This window comes from Thunnus albacares, chromosome 3 (genome assembly GCF_914725855.1).
Source record: "Thunnus albacares chromosome 3, fThuAlb1.1, whole genome shotgun sequence".
In the NCBI taxonomy this organism is placed as follows: domain Eukaryota; kingdom Metazoa; phylum Chordata; class Actinopteri; order Scombriformes; family Scombridae; genus Thunnus; species Thunnus albacares.
This window is the reverse complement of record NC_058108.1, coordinates 20,517,217-20,538,197: the sequence shown is the minus strand read 5'-3', so window position 1 is coordinate 20,538,197 and position 20,981 is coordinate 20,517,217. Positions and strand designations below refer to the sequence as shown.

Sequence of the window (20,981 nt, the reverse complement as noted above, 5' to 3'; positions counted from 1 at the left end):
GGTTACATTTACTGATGATGACGTCGTGTTGACTGCTGGTGAGGTCATATAGACTGGACGTGAAGTTGGGTTCACTTGTGAGGTTATTATGTCTGGTGTTGAGGTCATATAGACTGGATTTGAGGTTGCATTGACTGGTGGTGAGGTCATGTGGACTGGTGGTGAGGTCACATGAACTGGATTTGAGGATGTATTGAATGGTGGTGAGGTTATGTAGACTGCTGGTGAGGTCATTTTGACTGGATTTGAGGTTGTATTGAATGGTTGTGAGGATATATTGACAGTATTTGAGGTTGCATTGACTGATGGTGAGGTCATGTGGACTGGTGGTGAGGTCACATTGATTGGATTTGAGGATGTATTGAATGGTGGTGAGGTTATGTGGACTGCTGGTGAGGTCATTTTGACTGGATTTGAGGATGTATTTAATGGTGGTGACGTCATGTTGACTGGATTTGAGGTTACACTGACTGATGGTGATATCATGTTGACTGCTGGTGAGATCATATTGGCCTGTGGTGTGGTTGGTTTGACTGGCAGTGATGTCATGTTGACTGGTGGTGAGGTTGCATTCACTGGTGGTGAAATGTTGACTGTGGGTGAGGTCATGTTGACTGGACTTGAGGTTGCACTGACTGATGGTGAGGTTATGTGGACTGGTGGTGAGGTCATATTGACTGGTGGTGAGGTTGCATTGACTGATTGTGAGGTTATGTGGACTGGTGGTGAGGTCATATTGACTGGATATGAGGTTGCATTGACTGATGGTGATGTCATGTTGACTTCTGGTGAGGTCATATTGACTGGCTGTGAAGTTGAGTTCACTTGTTGTGAGGTTATTATGTCTGGGGATGAGGTCATATTGACCTGTTTTGTGGTTGGTTTGACTGCCAGTGATGTCATTTTGACTGGTAGCGAGGTTGCATTTACTAATGGTGAAATGTTGACTGGTAATGAGGTCATATTGACTGGATTTGAGGTCACACTAACTGTTGGTGAGGTCGTGTGGATTGAATTTGAGGTTGTATTGACTGATGGTGACATCATGTTGAATACCGGTGAGGTCATATTGACTGGATGTGAGGTTGGGTTCGCTTGTGGTGAGGTTGTATTATCAAGTTGGGAGGTCATATTGACCTGTGGTGTGGTTGGGTTGACTTGCAGTGATGTCATGTTGACTTGTTGAGAGGTTGCGTTTACTGCTGGAGATGTGACATTACCAGGATGGAAAATAATTAGGATTACATTTAAAAGTGCATTGAATGCATGAGTACTTTTTGACAAGTAATTTTGAAGCAGAAAAATCTACAATATTTTTGAAATTTCTTTATGCAATGTTCATATCACAGTGTAAAGAATGTACCTGTGAGGTGTTTCCATACCCAAACATTTGAAAAAACTATTGACAAAAATTATTGATACAGTTATTTTATAGAAACAAATTGTCATTGTTTAACGTGAATTTACAAAACAAGGGGGAAAAGATCTCTTTTCTTTTCTTTTTTACCTGATAAGGGATAGGCACTTGTTGGAGTTGAAGGTACAGCTGTGGTGAGGGTTAAAACTCTAGGAGGAGTTTGTTAAAGTATGCCTGACAATGCCTTCACTTTGCGAAAAAAATGCAAAGTAGATTGAAAATGGCCAACTTCCTGTTGGACTAGTATGGCTCCAAGAGGTATTTTTTTAAGTATGGAAATGGTACATCTGTGTCCTAACACCCATATCAGAAATCACGTTTCATTCCTTCTGATGCATGTGCAAATGTGCATGACTTTTCAAGCACCCCTAGGACCTCAAAAATACTTAAAGCTATTAGGGGACGTGATGGGCTGACATGCCATGCCACAGCCCAAGTACGATATCAAGTCGAAATATTTACCAGTATGAATATGGGTGCAGTTCCCTGAGTTTTTGTGTATTCCAAAGGTCTCAAACATGTGTGTGTAAAATGAAAATTAACACATGAAATCCATGTATTATTTCCAGAATGATGAGAGCAATTATCTCATCAAATTTCATGAACACCCAAGCAACTTTATCCCAACAAGCTGGCCACACCCAAGCCCAGTCACTACAGAACTTGGCAATTTTCATTGGTTCTGACGTGTTTTTTAACCATCACAAGCACTTCAAAAATGCAAAGGACCCTTAGATTCCTGGCACTTTTGTGCTTGGGCCCCAATAATAATGCTAGCGATGTGATAAAGACACCTTTTGCAGCTGTATTTCTTAATGTAGTGCTCATGTTACCCAGAAAATGACACTGTATTGACTGGTGGTTAAGTTATAGTGATTTTTACAAACATTTTGAAAACTGCATTAACTGATAAACTGGCTGTGGGAGAGCATGCGTTACCTGGCAATGACATTGTGGTGACTGGTGGTGAGGTTGCACGAACTGATGGCGAGGTTATGTGGACTGATGGTGATGTTACATTGACTGGCGGTGAGGTCATGTTGACTGGTGGTGAGGTTGCATTCACTGGTGGTGAAATGTCGACTGTTGATGAGGTCACATTGACTGGATTTGAGGTCGCATTGACTGGTCGTGAGGTCATTTTGACTGGATTTGAGGTTGCATTGACTGATGGTGACATCATGTTGACTGCTGTCGAGGTCATATTGACTGGATGTGAGGTTGGGTTAATTTGTGGTGATGTTTTATTGTCTGGTGATGAGGTCATATTGACCTGTGGTGTGGTTGAGTTGACTGGTAGTGATGTCATGTTGACTTGTTGAGAAGTTGCATTTCCTGGTGGAGATGTGGCATTACCAGGATGGAGAATAATTAGGATTACATGTAGAAGTTTATTGAACGTATGAATTATATAGATTTATCCCTTCCTTTTTGTTTTTTTTCCTTTTTCATTTTAAACGACAATTGCTAAGTTATGCTTAACATGTCATTTTCTCATACAGCTGATCATTATGTTTAACATAGAAAAATAATTTGACTTATTCAGAAGTTTAAGGCAGAGAAATCTATAATGTTCATGCAGTTTCCTGATACAATGTTCACATCACAGTCACTGTACAGAATGTACATGTGGTGTTACCATACCCAAACACATGAAATATTTGAAATTATCGGCAAGAATTATTGATACAATTATTTTATAAAAACAGATCATTATTGTTTGAAGAGAATTTACAAAAAAGCAGAAACTCCTTCTTTTTGTCTTACCTGCTAAGGGACTTGCACTTGTTGGAGTTGAAGGTCGAGCCGTGGTGGGAGCTTGAGTTGGTGTCTGCACAACTGAAAATATAAATTTTAAATCAATAAAACCAGTCATATGTTAAACACATAGGCAATAATAATCAAATTATTCTGTCATTGAATATACCGCATCTTGTAAATGGATGTAATAAAAACTTCCAAGGTCAAGTTCTTTTTAAATCAGGGAATAATCAAACCAATTTACCAGTTGCAGAAATGGATGATTTGTTGACACTCAGGGAAAAGTTTGAGCGGGAAGCAGCAGCCACTAAAGTGTCAGCAGCTGAACTGGCATTTGGCAGTGAATTCACCTCATTGAATATCAGGTCAACATCTGCCACAACGGATCCCTGCCTGTAACATAATCATTTTTACATAATTATTCATCATTGAATGCTATATATTGATTCATTTTACCATTGTTTAACTGTAACTGTAGTCTACACGACAAGTGTAACTATGTATAAATGAAAGAACAAATCAAATCAATTGATGAAACCTGACGACTGTCCTTTTTCATCTACTACAGCAAACCATTTGGTAAGAAGAAGCAATATTGTATACCTGAAGCTGTTGATAACAGTTCGATTGAAACTCTCTCCATACTTTGCTGAATAAACCTCGTTGAGCTGTGAATGAATTATATTAAAAAACAATTTACATTTTTCAAAATATATATGAGACAAGAAAGCTGATATTATGCCACAACTATGCCATGTTATGTCTATACTCTTATTTATTTCAAGGCCATAAAAGAGGTTGATAATATACAAACTCACCTGTGTGGCTACTTTGTTTTCTAATTCCTTGAACGCTGGTGAGGATTTGTTTTCAAGTTCTGGTGTAAAATCTTGCTGCAACTTAAATCCCAGCTTAATTTTTGGCTCTGGTGGTGGCCCAGCAGTTGTGGTTGTCGCTGGGGAACCAGTAGTTGTGATTCTTGGTGGTGCTGATGTTCCATTTATTGGTGGAGAGCTTGTGTTAGCTAGAAATGAATAAAAAAAATTAGAGCAAGAAAAGCTGCATTAACGAATCTAGAAATTAGTCAGTCCTAATGAAGTGAAAAAGACATCTTATGCAATTACATTTCTTGGTGTAGCTCTCAGACCGTGAAGTTGTAAAAAAAAAAAATTAATGAAACTGCATTGGTAAATTCGCTGTGGGAGAAGATGCATTACCTGGCAATGACACTGTGATGACTGGTGGTGAGGTTGCATTAATTAGTGGTGAGGTCATGTGGACTGATGGTGAAGTTGCATTAACTGGTGGTGAAGTCATGTGACCTAGTTGTGAGGTTGCACTGACTGGTGGTGAAGTCATGTTGACTAGTGGTGAGGTTGTATTCACTGGTGGTGAAATCATGTTGACTGGTGGTGAGGTTGCATTGAGTGGTGGTGAAGTCATGTTGACTGATCGTGAGCTTGCATTGACTGGTTGTGAAGTCATGTTGACTAGTGGTGAGGTTGTATTCACTGGTGGTGAAGTCATGTCGACTGGTGGTGAGGTTGTATTGACTGGTGTTGAAGTCATGCTCACTGGTGGTGAGATTGCATTGACTGGTGAGGTTGCATTGACTGGTGGTGAAGTCGTGTTCACTGGTGGTGGTGAGGTTGCATTGACTAGTGGTGAAGTCTTGTTCACTGGTGGTGAGGTTGCATTGACTGGTGAGGTTGCATTGACTGGTGGTGAAGTCATGTTGACTGGTGAGGTTGCATTGACTGGTGGTGAAGTCATGTTGACTGGTCGTGAGATTGCATTGACTGGTTGTGAAGTCATGTTGACTAGTGGTGAGGTTGTATTCACTGGTGAAGTTTCATTGACTGGTGGTGAAGTCACATTGACTGGTGGTGAGGTTGGATTGACTGACGAGGTTTCATTGACCGGTGGTGATGTCATGTGGACTGGTGGTGAGGTTGCATTGACTGGTTGTGAAGTCATGTTGACCAGTGGTGAGGTTGCATTGACTGGTAGTGATATCATATTGACTGGTGGTGAGGTTGCATTGACTGGTGAGGTTGCATTGACTGGTGGTGAAGTCATGTTGACTGGTGGTGAGGTTGTATTGACTAGCAGTGAAGTCATGTTGACTGGTGAGGTTGCATTGACTGGTGGTGAAGTCATGTTGACTGGTCGTGAGATTGCATTGACTGGTTGTGAAGTCATGTTGACTAGTGGTGAGGTTGTATTCACTGGTGAAGTTTCATTGACTGGTGGTGAGGTTGGATTGACTGACGAGGTTTCATTGACCGGTGGTGATGTCATGTGGACTGGTGGTGAGGTTGCATTGACTGGTTGTGAAGTCATGTTGACCAGTGGTAAGGTTGCATTGACTGGTAGTGATATCATATTGACTGGTGGTGAGGTTGCATTGACTGGTGAGGTTGCATTGACTGGTGGTGAAGTCATGTTGACTGGTGGTGAGGTTGCATTGACTGGTGACAAAGTTAGGTTAAATGGTGGTGAGGTGGCATGAAATTAAATCAACTGGCAGTGATAAATTGACTGTGGGAGAAGTTCTATTACCTGGAGTTGATGTGACGAGTTGTGGTGGTGACGTTGCATTGTATGGTGGTGAGGTTGCGTTGACTGCTGATGAAACTGGTAATGACAAACATTAAAGTTACACATAAAAATTAAATTGTTCAGATCAGCTAATCATAATCACAGTTATTTTGTATGTATTTTTCTTACTTGTAGAGGTTATTGTATTTAGTCATTCATACAATTAAATGTACATTTTTAATAATAGGGTAAGTGTGAGAAACCTTTTTGTTAGGTGTTTTAATTGATGAAAGTTGTATGTTTTCGTCATTACCCCTCTCGTCCTTACAGTATAGGCTGTGGACATGGGGCTCATTTTTCCTGAATGGAAAGTAAAGGGCATCCACTTCCTCTTACATACAGTGCAGATATCGTGTTTACATCTATAGGTCTTTCACTAAAGCTTTTTTTGCAGATGATTAAATATCATGGCCACAACCACAAAGTGAGAAAACTACATGTCTACGTTTCATTTGAGACAACAGTCTGAATTTAAAATGTTTTAAATCATACATGTCATTATTAGCAGACTGCATATAAAATTGTTGTCATGACAGGTGATTGGATGAAACATCTGTCAATCATCGTGTATCACCGTCTTACCTTGCAAGGCAGCTGGGTTTGCAAGATCACGCAAGGATCCTCATAGGATGCTGATTAGTCCGAACCACTGGTGGTTCGGACACAAGTGCATAACATGAAGCCTGACAAGATGGATTCTCGCGTGATCTTGTGATGTTGTGATTTCGTGAATTCAGCTGCCTCACAATTTCACCTTGGCTGTTAGCTTCAGCCATTGTTTCTATTACTTATGATGACACTGTACTCGCCATAGAAAGTACTGAGATCTGGGAATGTGGTGATATTGCTACAACAAAATCATACAGGGCGAGAAAAATGAGTGTTCAGACAACCAGACAGGCTGTAAAGAAGTCAGCTTCAGCCATATAATCTCCCACTTTAGTTACCATTGGCAAAGTGAATGGTTCGGCACACAGTATACTGATGCAAGAGACTGAAAATAGTCACCCCCCCTTTTTCTATTCATTCAGTTGAGAATCAGACACCAAAGAATCAAATTGTGAGATTCCCAAAGATCCCCACCGTTACATTTTATTTCTCTGAAATGTGTGGAAATCTGACATTTTCACACCACAGATGATGAACAGCATTATTAAAATGCAAGTCTTACAGGTAAAACATGAGACTCATGTTGGCTATTATTGGAGGTCAGTGTGGGGCAGTTGTGCTTTGCAGGTGAGCTAGATTGTACTGTAGCTGGGCAGAGACTTTGAACAGTATTTTGAACAATATTATAGAAACTAATAGCATAGAATTTCTTGGTGTTGATGCTGTATTACAGAGAAATGAGGAGATAATTAACTGATGATGATGTTACTAGTTGAATCGACTAGTGAATTCACTAGCTTCACCACTAGATATTCACTAGTCAATTGGTGACCAACTAAATTTAAAATTATAAAAGTGAAAAGTTCCTTTACCTGAAAATAAAGTTGTGGGGACTGGTTGTGGTGAAGTCAGATTGGGTGGTGGTATTGATGCATTGCCAGATGGTAAGGTTATGTTTTCTAGTGGTAAGGTTACTGGTGGTCGTGTAATGTTGACTGTTAGTGAGATTGCATCGATTGGTGATGATGTCATGTTGACTGGTGGTGAGGTTGCATTAACTGGTGGTGATGTAATGTTGACTGGTGAGGATGCATTAACTGGTGGTGATGTAATGTTGACTGGTGGTGAGGTTGTGTCCACTGGTGTTGATGTTGCCTTCACTGGTGGTAATGTCATGTTGACTGGTTGTGAGGTTGTGTCCACTGGTGTTGATGTTGCCTTCACTGGTGGTAATGTCATGTTGACTGGTTGTGAGGTTGCATTAACTGGTGGTGATGTAATGTTGACTGGTAGTGAGGTTGTGTTAACTGATCTCGATGTTGCATTGAGTGATGGTGATGTCATGTTGACTGATGGTAAGGTTGTATTGACTGGTGGTGATGTCATGTTGACTGGCGGTGAGGTTGTATTGACTGGTGGTGATGTCATGTTGACTGGTGGTGAGGTTGCATTGACTGGTGAGGTTGTGTTTACCAGTGTTGAGGTTGCATTAACTGGTGGTAATGTCATGTTGATTGGTGTTGAGGCTGAATTGATTGGTGAGGTAGTGTTCATTGGTGTTGATGTTGCATTGATTGATGGTGATGTCATGTTGACTGGTGGTGAAGTTGTGTTTACTGTTAATGAGGTTGCATTGAGTAATGGAGAGGTTGTGTTCACTGGTGGTGAAGTTGCATTGACAGGTGGTGATATCATGTTGACTGGTGATGGTGTCGCACTGACTGGTGTTGATGTTGAATTGACTGTTGATAATGTCATGTTGACAGGTGGAGGGGTTGTGTTCACAGGTGTTGGTGTTGCATTTACTGGTGGTAATGTCACGCTGACTGGTGGTGAGGTTGCATTGACTGATGGTGAGGTTGTATCCACTGGTGGTGAGGTTGCATTAACTGGTGGTGAGGTCATGTTGAGTGGTGGTGATGTTGCATTGATTGATGGTGATATCATGTTGGCTGGTGGTGAGGTTGCATTGACTGATAGTGATGTCACATTGACAGCTGGTGAGGTTGCATTGACTGGTAGTAAGGTTGCATTGACCGGTGGTGAGGTGATGTTGACTGGTGTTGAGATTACATTAACTGGTGGTGATGTAATGTTGACTGGTGGTGAAGTTGTATTAACTGGTAATGAGGTGGTATTGACTGGTGGTGAGGTCATGTTGACTGGTGTTGAAATTGTCTTCATTGGTGGTGATGTAATGTTGACTGGTGGAGAGATTGCATTGACTGGTAGTGAGGTGGAATTGACCAGTGGTGATGTCATATTGATGGGTTGTGATGTCATGTTGACTATTCGTGATGTCATGTTGATTGGTGGTGAATTTGTGTTCACCAGTGGTGAGGTTGTATTAACTGGTGATGATGTAATGTTCACTGGTGGTGAGATTGTGTTGCCTGGTGGTGAGGTTCCTTTGATTTGTGGTAATGTTGTGTTCCCTGGTGGTGAGGTCCTGTTGCTTGGTGATGAGGTTGTAGGGACTGATGGTGAGGTTACATTTTGTGGTTGTGATGTCAAAATTACCTGTGGTGAGGCTGTATTGCCTGACGATGAGGTTATGTTTACCGGTAATGATGTTGTGTTGATTGGTTGCGAAGTTACATTCCCTGCCTCTAAAGTTGTGTTGGCAGGTGTTGCATTGACTGAAATTGAGGTTGGGTTGACTGGTGTTGATGTTGCAATGAACATAGGTGAAATTGCATTGATTGGTGGTATGTTTGCATTGTCTGGTGATGTTGCATTGAATGGTGATGATGCATTGATTGTTGGTAATGCTGAATTGATTTGTGGTGACGTAATGACTGCTGTTACAGAGGTGTTGGCTGGTTGTAATGTTGCACTGTCATGTGATGAAGTTGTGTAGACTGGTGGAGATGTGTGAAAAAAACAAGTTACTCATCTCTAATATGGTTTTCAGTTTTTACCACACATTGTCTTATTTTCATTTGAATGATCAATAAGTTAATTAATTTCATTTAATGGATTTCATTTCATAGTTGGGGAAAAAATAGTTGCTAAGATGCATCCCGATGCGGATGTGGATGATTCTGCATTGATTCTCAAATATCAAAATTCAGTTTTCTAAATGTTAGTTAATAACGTGATGTTGATAGAACGAAAAGGTGAAACTCAACTGTGAGGGCAGTACATCTGCCACACACTCTAGAGTTAATCTTCACAAAAGGCAGTGGTTGCAGGCATTATTTGATTTAATGATTACCTTTGTTAGACGAACGTGAAATATATATTGTAAACTTTCTACACCGTCACTCAGAGACTAACCTTAATGTAGAGAAGCAGCAATCAGCAGTAACAAATAAGACTGGCTGACCAACACACACTGCAGCATTAAACAACTTAAACCAACTCTGAGGTAAAGAAAATAACTCAGTGCTCAGTGTGTTTCACCTCCAAAACCCAGCAGCAGCGTGTTGGACAACAATGGCTTTCCCCAGAGCTAACAGTGTAGCAGAGAAGCTGCTCACCACTGCTGGAGATATGATGTTAGTAACAACACATAGCACTCCGCCTTTCAGTGGACTAAGGACACCAGTGAGTGGTTCAGCACACAGTATACTGGAGCAAGAGACTGAAAATGGACCCCACCCCCCCCTTTCAATTCATTCAATCAAGAATCAATTCTGGATCAAATCGGATGCCAAAGAATCAGAATTGAATTGAGTTATCCTTTAAATTGTTCTCTGTCCTAACTTAATAGGCATCAAAGGCACTTATCAGCTCAGTTACTTGCTCTCTCTATTCTTGCACATTCTCAGGTGATGTGTGCCTGACCATTGCAAGTGAAACCAACTTGTGAAATAAACTTCAATTATTATTTAGTTATGGATATTACATTAAATGTTATAGAGAAATAATTAAGCTTTGACTTTAAGCCCTTGAAAACTTTAGGGGCTTAAACTCCATTCCAAACCACCGAGCTCCAGCTGACTACACAATCCACTGCCAGAACTTTCATCCAACCAGTGTAACACAACATGATCCGCTCACAAAGTATTAACCAATCTCCATGTACTCTGCATAAAAACCTAGTGGCTTTAGATTTTTCTTGAATTAGCCACATCTACCCACAGTACTGTTTCTTAAGGCTATATAGGCAGGGAACAATCACTGCAAGAGAATCTGATCATTTTGGTAAATATTGGTTTTTGTTTCTTTATTTTTTTTACATGCCCACCCAAGCCCCAATTTTACAGTTTTAGTACTTCTGTTATTTTTAATTAGTTTCTCTATTATCTTTGTTTTTTTGTGTTGTTTTTAATATAGTTCATAAAAAGATGTATAACATAAATTTGATTTGTCCTGTGTTTATTTGATCACATTTTGGTCACTATACTGTGGATGATAGGCTAGCAATATTCTATATCTTTATTACCATTAACAAATCAATTTGTTAGCCTATCTGTCAATGCTTCCAGCTTCCTAACCCTGTTACTACACTTGTTCCTACTAAAGATGCAAATCTTTCCTTTGATTTGTATTTTAAAACTGTTTTTAGCAAATGTTACTCAAATAGAATTTGAAAATATTGTTTGATAACTCTGCCATGTGAGTCAGTTTTTTCATAAAGTACTGTATGTATTTCATCCCTATTCTCTATAGGGTAGCTATAGGTATTCTTGGCTGTATGCTGCCTTTTGGATTAAGGAGCAGAACCTGTTGATCGACAGGTGTGACACAAAGTTTCGGTACACAGGCCTTTATCAGACCACTAAAGACACCTATGGGTCACTTTTTGTGACTCACAAGTCACTGGTACATCAGAAAACAGCACCTTCTCCTGTGCCTGCTGCATGTCAAAAAATATTCCCATTGTTTTGGACTATTTTCAGCTGTGGATTTGGTGCTCTAGTATTTTCATTGCCAGGATATGTGGTATTGACTCAAAATAAAGTACAGTGCTCATGTTCATGTCACCCAGTTTAACAATATGTCTGACTGGTGTGTTTTTAATTATTTTTGGACAACAATGAAGGTCTATGGAAGAGGAATGAGATTAGTAATAAATATCAGGCTCTAGCTACACAGACAATACTTTTAGGAAAAAGCCATTGTTGCTTTTGGGCTTTCTATTGTATGTTTTGACAGTGAGAAAACTATAGAATATGATCAGATAGATTTTTCATTTAGATAAAGTTACATTTATCCCAAAAAGTTTCCTTTATGATTGTTATTATTTCTATGCAGTAATCATTGTATTATACACTATAAAACATCATACAAGTATTTAGTGGAATCAACTAATCTTTGTCATAAACTTAATGTAAATGTGAACAAGTTTTATTAACATCAAGTTAATTCAAATTAAAAATTCTGGTTTTTCATTTTAAGACAATTTCAGAACTTTAATACATGAATTCACCTGACTTGAAGTTTCTGAAGAAATGTGATTGGCATATTAGCAGACTTAGCAGAGTTAAAACTCTCAAACAATGCAGTAGTTTGAGGAAAACATACATGATGGCTGATGGCAAACACATTTCAAGCAAAAGAAAAATGTATATCACATGGTATAAAAGGTATAAAAAGTGTTATAGTGTCTTTCTGTGGGTCTAGAGGTCATTATGGCTGACTAACAAATGAGCTATGCAATCAGTATCCATAGTTTTAACCCCATTGATTCAGATCAACCTAAACAACAGTACTTCTCCAGCTCCACATCTTGGTTATTAAAACCTAAACTATTTAAATATGAGTAAGTATTTGGTTTGATTTGGTTTCCTGTGGCACCATATGAATACATTGATTTAAGTGTGTTTCAGGAGCACATGTTGTTTGGGAGTTGGCACTGTTGTCTTGAAAGAATGCAGTATCATAATGATGAAGGTTTCTGAATTCTCCTCTGTATGTGTCCTCTCTTACCTGTAGTCGTGTTAGTGGTTGTAGCTGACGTTGTTCCCGCTACCCCTGAAGAGAAAAATGTCACAATGATCAAATCAAAATTCAGACCAATTCAAAATCATTAAAATTATTTTTGCAGTTATTTAGAAATTAGTCTCCCTTAACCTTTCCCACTTTGCCCTCTCTCTCATGCTCTCTTTCTCTCACTCACTCACTCACTCATTCACTCACACACACACACACACACACACACACAAACACACACACACACACGCAAACAAAGAGAAGCATGCTCTCTAAAATACCTGCAAATAGGAGAATGAATATGAGGGGCTCCATCCTCCCTGTTTCTGGTTCCTGTGACATATTAAGAACTCATTATAAATACATTTTTGTATGCAGAACATACACAATTATGCACACTGATGTAACCTCCATGTATAACATAGCAACTCAAATATAATAAAATAATATGAGCGCTTTTAACAGAATGACTGGCCCCAGTTTTCCATCTTCTCCCTCTATGTAAAGCACTTTGAATTGACTTGTTGTTGAAATTTGCTATACAAGTAAACTTGCCTTGCCTTGCCTTGTGTTGATTGATTCGCTGATAAACTCATTCTCCTAACTTAGCAGCAGCTTCAAAGCGTAGAGATTGAACCCACCCTAACACATTCTGTGACATTCCGAATCAGGTATGCCAACATTCTGGAGAGACGAGACTCCTCCGGGCCATTCAAGATTCCAACCACAGATGTATGATCCGCCTACAACACTACTAAAGAATAATATAAATTCTTTGCATAACTATTGATGGCTTAGGAAGATTTTCAACTGCTTCAATTGGAATTCAATTCAACTCAAATTTATATCATCTGAATATATCAATTCTATTTTTGTGGAATTATCAAATCACAATTAAAGTAATATTCTGATAAAAATTCTGATTGGCTTAGCCTTGCTTTCACAAGCATCACTTAAAGTGCATACAAGTTTAAGTTAAGTAAGTGTAAATAAGTATAATAAGTATTTTACCAGCTAAGCCTGTATAAGCAGATATACTTTTCATATAGGTTGAAATCACAAGGAGTCTGTGAGGAGTCTATGAGACACTTGGTTTGTGATGCCACACTAATGTCAAGCTCGGTAGAGGATAACAATAAGAAATAATGATACAAGACAACAACCAGGATAATTATCAAGAGACCGGATAATCATCAAGAGAAATTATCTTGCGATCTGGACTCTGACTCTGCCATTCCAGCACATTTACATTTTATTCTAAACTGATAATGATACAGTTATATGATTATAAATATCAAACAGAAAAATGAATTAAGTCTTTAGATTCCGTAAACCTCTTGGTGCAGTATGGATCTGTCTAAGCATGGGTACACCAGCCTTTTAGTTTTAGATTCATTAAAATACGTATGTGAGAACCTGAAGCACTGAAATTTAAGGTCATTTACATCTGAACACTTACTATTACACATTTTCTCCAATTAGAAGCCATCTTTATCGATTCTTGTAAGAAATATTGGTATGTATTTGTCAAGCAAGGTAATTGTCTCTACAAAGATTATTACTCATTGAAACACAAATTTATCAATCTTAGTGACCGTACAAGAACTTTTATACTTTTTATTAATTATATCTAGCTGACAGCAGCAGATCATGCGGATAGAGCAGCCACACCCTGAACAACCAAACCATAATCCACAAGACATTTAACTGCTTATTTATTACAGCCTTCAGAATTATGTGTGCATTGCTTTGATTTATGTTACATTCCTCAGGCTTTTTTTTTTTTTTAGCAAGATATGATCTACTAACATAGATGGAATCACAGGTGTGTCTGAGCAAACAATGGATAAGCAAGAGTCAATATAAAAATCGGCATGTAAACGCAGTAGATCTATATCAAAAGAAAAATATACACTGCAGAAATTATGATTGGAATTCCTTTCTTAAGTTTCCCCTGAGCCCAAATGGAAATCTTATTAAAGTCAAAGAAATCAATTCATAGTCCCAAAAAAGCTGTACAAAAAATCAAAGATTCAAATGTAGTATGAATACATGTAGGCATTAACATCTAAAAAACATAATTGCAAATCCATGAGTCATTAAGATTCTCCTTCTTTAGGGTTTTTATAAATTAGTAAATTAGTATATATACTGGTGATACCAAGAGGTTTCTTGGTATTTTAAATTTTTTTAGATACAATGTCAAATGCAATGAATATTTGCTTTCTTACCTCAGTTGAGTCCCAAGTCCAATAATATTGTTCTATTTGCAGCAATTACCTGTTCAGTGAATGGTTCACTCTGACACTAAGTATACACACTGCCTTGTTGAGTCAAAATATGGAAGTGAGGACTTGTCAGTGGGTGAGGTTTTTGTCAGAGAGAGAAGAAATTCTTGCTTTTCGAAACGTCTGACATAACTTGCAGGACTTGTTCTGCTGATGTACATCATTACCATTTAAAAAGATTAAGTAGGGCTCACAAATCCAACCACACACAGTCAGCCCTCATAAAATGGAGGGGGGGTTGATGTAGAGTTGAGAGATGTAAATACCAATGCTGTTTGAGTAATGGAAGCATCCTTGCTATTTCAAATATGTATAAGGTGCTACAATATAGTATCAGCCACTGGTGCCAAAATTCAACTGTATCATAAATACTCGCATAGAGCAATGCTGCAAAGTTGGTGGACTGCATCTATATAGTGCCTTTCTAGTCTTCCAACCACTCAAAACACTTAACACTATATGCCAAAATTCACCTATTCACACACATTGATATACTGTTGGAAGAGGCTGCCATGCAAGGTGCCTGCTCATCTGGAGGAGTTTCTAATGCTCACTCACACACACACTCACACACAGATGGCACAGCCTTTGGGAGCAATTTGAGGTTCAGCATCTTGCCAAAAGACACTTTGACATGTGGACTGGAGGATGCCACATTTTTGCCACTAAGCTGTTGTTTTCATATGTGATTTCCTTCTTTCCTCTATTTAAAATTCAAGAGGCAACACTGTCTTTGCTGGTTGTCCAGTGTCCAATCTGCAACCCTGCAAATGATATACCTCCTTCTTATGCATAATAAAGCCAATCATTATTCAGTATGATCTTTATTAACTTAATTATTTGTAGCTGTAGGAAGTTGGCTGTGGCTTCTTACCAAACTGCTTGACTGACAACATCAAGCCATTCATTTTCTACACGAAGCTGCATCAGGTTTAGTTCCATAATCAGTTATTTAATATTTGCAGTTTTTCTCAATTGCTTTTGCACAGTTGTCAAATGAAAATCAGGGTTCAGGATTGCGGAAATCCTCACTTGCAGAATGTGTCATTCCATTGTTACAACCTTTCAAACATAAATGTTTAATAGGTTTTAGTAATATATGATAATATAGCATAAAAAGATTTGATGACGATGAATTTTTAACTTCAATCAGTAACATGTTCAGCTAATATTTTAGTGCAACTTACAGTGACATGTTGTCAAATGTAGTTTACAGGTGCAAAGCCTCAACTGTCATTTCCCAAACCTGGACATAATAGACATCATAGAGGGACAACAGTCTGCTTATACACAAGGGAGGACGTAAAAATACACTGATTGTGATGTGTTTGGTCAGAGGAAAAGACACAGCCTGTCTGTTATCTGTGAGGACATGTAAAGGATGGCTATTATGTCAAATTATTTTTTGTATATTGTAAGGCTAAATGAAATGAAATGCAGTGAACAGATAGACAGGAGAGTTTGAATGGCCAGCATGGTGTTGGAGGATTTACTCTTACTTTTTATTTCTAAATACTTCCTAATGTACATTAATTTGTTTCAGTTTTTGTATTTTCTGTTACTGTTATTGTTACTCTGTTACATTACGGACACATTTAAGGTACTTGTGACTAGACTGTTGAAACTGGTCTTTGTATGAGCTGAGTTGTAGACAATATTTGTCTCAATGAAAAATGACATAAAGAAACAAATGAAGTTGTGCTGCTCAGTATAAAATGATGTGGGTATTGCTCATAATGTTTTCAGAACGGCAGCAGTGTTACAGAAATATACTATACATACTGTGCTTTCTTTAGTGTAGTTTACAACATTTATGTATTTATATCCTCATAGAATACATGCACAGGACTATCCAGTTGACAGACACACACACATACAATACTGTACATACAATATACATTCCACTCATCACAAAACTAGGCTACGTAAACGCAACTAATTTTAGACACAAACGTCATATGGCGGGCTATTATAAAAATATGACTGTCAGGTTTTTACATACTGACATTCCTGCCATGACATAGAGGATAACAAAAGGACAACAGTATATGAAAGAGACGCTGTACGTAAAACCAATTAACTGGTGTTACAGTAATCTTAATAATTGCTTCAAAAGCTGCACGCACCATCCAACTAAGAGTAAAACCAAGGTGATTCTTGAATATAGGCTTACTGGTGGCTAGCTAGCCAGAAACGATACATAACATGTAAATAAGACAACTTAAATAGTAGTTTGACAAAATAATCTTAATTAAAGGTCTACATATTAGCTTTTTCTGGAGCTTTCAATCACATCACAAACTTCATCAGTAGTCGGATTAGTTATTGCTAGATGGGAGAGGACTAATAAATAAGTACTGACGAGTATTTAACAACTCAAACAAACATATTATTAAAAGTAGGTGTAGTTAAGATGATTTTGTCAAATCGTCTTTATATATCTATATCAATTATATTTTACATCCTATTATGAATACATTCCTGTAAAAATGGACAGCACCTACAGCAAAGGTTTGAGTAGGTGGTAGGTGACTATTTCCAGCTTGAGGCCCTGCATGAGCCACTGCCCAATACTAAGGTACAGCCTGAGGGCAAACTACTGTGTGGTAGAAACTTACACTGCATGATCTTTTTGAGAGTCTTAAGTGGAACATTGGACTGTAAAACATTGAGAAAATATAAATTCTACAATCATACTAGCACACTCATTAGAAGAGGTGAAATTTGCAAGTGAGATAAAATTGACTTGTGGAAAAAATACTTTGAATTTGACTTTGAATTTCTAGTGCTCTTCTCAGAGGTGAACACAGACAAACAAGTTGTACCTTTTCGTTTCCTACAGAATCACTCTGCTTCCTGGATTGGAACAAAATATTGTTTATGTTCTGTTCCGCTTGGTGTTAGGTTTTGTTTTAGCTGTATTTGAGTATCATGTGCTGTCTTCCAGGTAGCATACCTGCATAAATCCTTGTGTAAAGGAGTCTATGCACATTGTAATGCACCTGCTAACCTGCAGATGCGTCAGAAATTCCATTTCTGATGCATCTGTTTAAATAGCATAGACTGAATCTGAAAAGGGAAAAGATCATGGGTGGGGACATTGGTGAGGGTTGACAACAGAAACAGATGAAAGCCATGCCAGAAAGACAATTCATGTTCAACTGGCAGAACAATAGAAGCTGCACAATTTGCACAACCGATGACTCACAACATGCATTTCTCCCCAGGGGTAATGAAAGCATAGTTATTTGCATAAATGCATTGAGACTAATTTATTAATTTACTATGGACTAGATAACATTCATATTCAGTACATATTCTTCACATGATTTATCCTGCTTATGATTTTAAATAATAAACACAGGCTGTCTTTGTTTGCTTGTTGTATAAATGGATTACACAGAGTCTATAGCCTCTTGTTTGAACGAGGAAGTTGGCAATATTTTTCTGGAATCCTGAGATGTCATATTAGCATGGGGACTTCTGAGCATAATTCCAGTATGTGGGGTGTGGTGTTTCTGGGAGTGTTACTTCTGCTGTATATTCTGCTGAGAGTGAGCAGGTCCAACTACATTGTTAAGCCTGTGACAGCCAGTGGCAAACAAATCTCTACACTTTGGTTTCGAAGAGCCTCTGTGTATAGGATGCACAGACTGGGAGGTTGAGATAAAATGCAATAAATGAGCACAACAGAACATATGTTACTTTAGGTGTTAAATGTAATAGATATGATAAACAAAAAGCAAATATATTAAGTTTAATAAAATCAGTCCAAATCAAATATTTAGTAATAAAGACACATTGTTGACAATAATAGAAATATTTAAGAATATTGTCATAATGGTGTAAGTCAAACTTAAAGCTAACTTAAATGTAGTTTATTCAATTAATAGAGCATATCTCTCAGGTATATAATTATTAATATGAAATATTAATATTACAATTAATTAATATTTTTAACCCCAGAACAATATAATATACAAACTGAACAAATAGGCCAATACTCTATGAAGTGTAGCATCTTCATTTTGTTTCTAAACAGAACCCTTTTTTACATTGCTGGAAAGATTATGTGCTCAAACAATAAAAAGCATGCTATACAAAGACTAAAAGTGACTGACAATTACTCAATGATTAAGGATAGCGAGAGTGAGAGATAGAGAGAGATACTTTATTGATGTCAATGTAGTACAGTACAGAAAAATTCAAAATATTAGTCAGTAGTAAAAAATATATACACAGAATCAGGTTTTTTTTCCCTCTCTTTGCTGCCAAGGGGTATAACATAGAAGGGTATGGGCCGCTTTTGTTTGTTTATGTTGGTAATGTAAAAATTCCTGGACAGAATTGTTGACACATCTTGTCTGAGTTTTAGATGCACTATGTTCTTTGTCTGAATGCATCCAGTTCCCTTTGTTATGTGCCCTGAACCCTTACAAAACTACATGAAGAAAAAGTAATAAAAAAGTTGGTCACAAAAAAGCAAAAAAGCCAAATAGTGAAAAGCAGATTTAAAAAATTTAATTAAATAAACAAAATAAAGCTGAGCTGAGTATTAGTGAGATGTGCAAAAGTAACTACACATGTATAACATTACATGCAGCTGTAAGGGTCTCAAGACAGTGTGTTATGAAGAAACAATTAGTAATTGCAAAACCAAACAGGGAACAAAAGAGAAGACTTAAGGAGGAGCATCAGAGGACAAATTCCTCCTCCCAGCTGGACAGACATGCGATGGTGTTGTATATAGAGAGAGTCTCTATATACAACACTTTCAGCAGAACCAATTTGTATTTATTTCTTTCTTGCAACATAGGAACAAAACAGTTGTACAAACATACAGATAGACAAAAGGCTCAACATTGCATGAATCAAGAGTCACAGAAACAAAATTATGATAAATATTAGGCTAAATATAATTATCAAGACAAGCATACAAACAAAAATAAAACAAACAGGTAAAAGAATAGTAAAAATAGTAATAGTAATAATAGCAAAAAGGAGAGAAAAAAGGGAAACAAACAGTAAGTAAGTAGGTGAGTAAGGAATCTATTTTTGCTCAGAAATGAGGCATGTTTGGTACAGATATTACATAAAATATATTAAGTGTAATAAATGGAGATGTGGAGCAACCAAGACTAACTACAACCAGGACCACAAAACCTTGTCTGTGCCACAGAGCTCTGGAAAGAGGACGGACAACACATGAGAAGCAAAACTCAAGCATACCATTCTTTCATAGGCAGAACAAACAAGATATGCAAGGAGGATGAAGTAGTTAATTGCATGTTTTATGGTCTGACAACACTGCGGTTTTGTTAGGTTTTGGCAAAAAAAACAATTTATTTGGGGTTAAGGGAAAATCATGGTTTGGGTTAAAATAGCTACTTGGTTAGGTAAACATTGTGGTTTAGGTTAAAATTACTACTTCATTAAGGTAAAGGGACCTTTGTCATTATGATTACAACAATACTTTGGTTAATTAGGGAATTAGGGAATGACCCCATGGTCATGGTTAAAGTGTTGGTAGGAAATGGGAAACAAACTTTATTAGTATTAATCAACTACTCCAACTTCTCCCTCTGTGGACTTTGTTTCCCTTAAGTTAATGTCACACTGCTTCCTCCTTTACTGCCAGTGGACAAAAATCTTAAATTATACTGCTGCCAGATGGCTTTGACATTCAAACATCTATGTCATTTTTTGGCATTTGAAAAACAACTGATGCTGCCAGTGACGGACACATCACACAGGCTCATGCTCATGACTTGGCAGCTTCAGAAAGTACGGGGATTTACGCAATCCTAAGACTGAATCAGGTTTGCTAACATTCTGAAGAGACAAGTTTGGGTTACGTGAGGAGCTTCACGACTTCAGGGCTTTTTTGACATTCCAACTGCAGGTACATGATCCACCCACAGGAGTAGTCAAGAATCACACATTTTTTCTTTTGTAAGTTCAGCAGTTATGCACACCAAAATGTTGCCCATTCAGACTTATTTCACACAATGAGGAATTGATCAAATTATACTTTAAATGTGAGACTACTCTGATAATGACTCTTTGGGTGGCCAGATTGAAAAAATGTAGTTCTCAGTGCTGCTTAGCTTTTGACATGATTACTGAGTAAGAAAGGTTCATTTATGTTAGACATAAAAAGTACAAGCCCCTATGAACTCCAAAACTTACTGAGAAAGTATTTAATCAATCTAGGATAAACCTATAATATATATATATATATATATATATATATATATATATATATATATATATATATATATATATATATATATAGATAGATATAAGAAAGGCATGCACTACAATTAAGTCAGTTATACTGGATTATAAGAAAAAAATCACTGTAGTATACAGCAGTGTTAATATAGGCTTAATATTTGCACTTGAAACCTTGCTGTAGTGGAGAA

At 37.7% G+C, this 20,981-nt stretch overlaps 1 protein-coding gene across 12 annotated transcripts in view; it reads right to left on the bottom strand.

Annotated features, from left to right (window-relative positions):
* The window catches only part of LOC122979790 (mucin-5AC), a 65,075-nt gene extending 50,470 nt beyond the window's left edge, over nt 1–14,605 (bottom strand). For 10 of the 12 annotated variants that reach the window (XM_044347527.1, XM_044347528.1, XM_044347530.1 and 7 more), the window contains exons 1-6: nt 4,396–5,428; nt 3,997–4,202; nt 3,782–3,846; nt 3,423–3,571; nt 3,185–3,256; nt 2,357–2,752 (exon numbers count right to left, since the gene is read on the bottom strand). In XM_044347527.1, the coding sequence (XP_044203462.1) occupies nt 2,357–2,752; nt 3,185–3,256; nt 3,423–3,571; nt 3,782–3,846; nt 3,997–4,202; nt 4,396–5,380 (1,873 nt within the window). In that variant the 5' untranslated portion in view covers nt 5,381–5,428. Of the gene's footprint in view, nt 1–2,356; nt 2,753–3,184; nt 3,257–3,422; nt 3,572–3,781; nt 3,847–3,996; nt 4,203–4,395; nt 5,429–5,740; nt 5,816–12,265; nt 12,311–12,549; nt 12,602–14,499 lie in introns of those variants that run through there. The other 2 variants (XM_044347538.1, XM_044347534.1) reach the window with 2 other exon arrangements.
* Nucleotides 14,606–20,981: the final 6,376 nt, after the last annotated feature.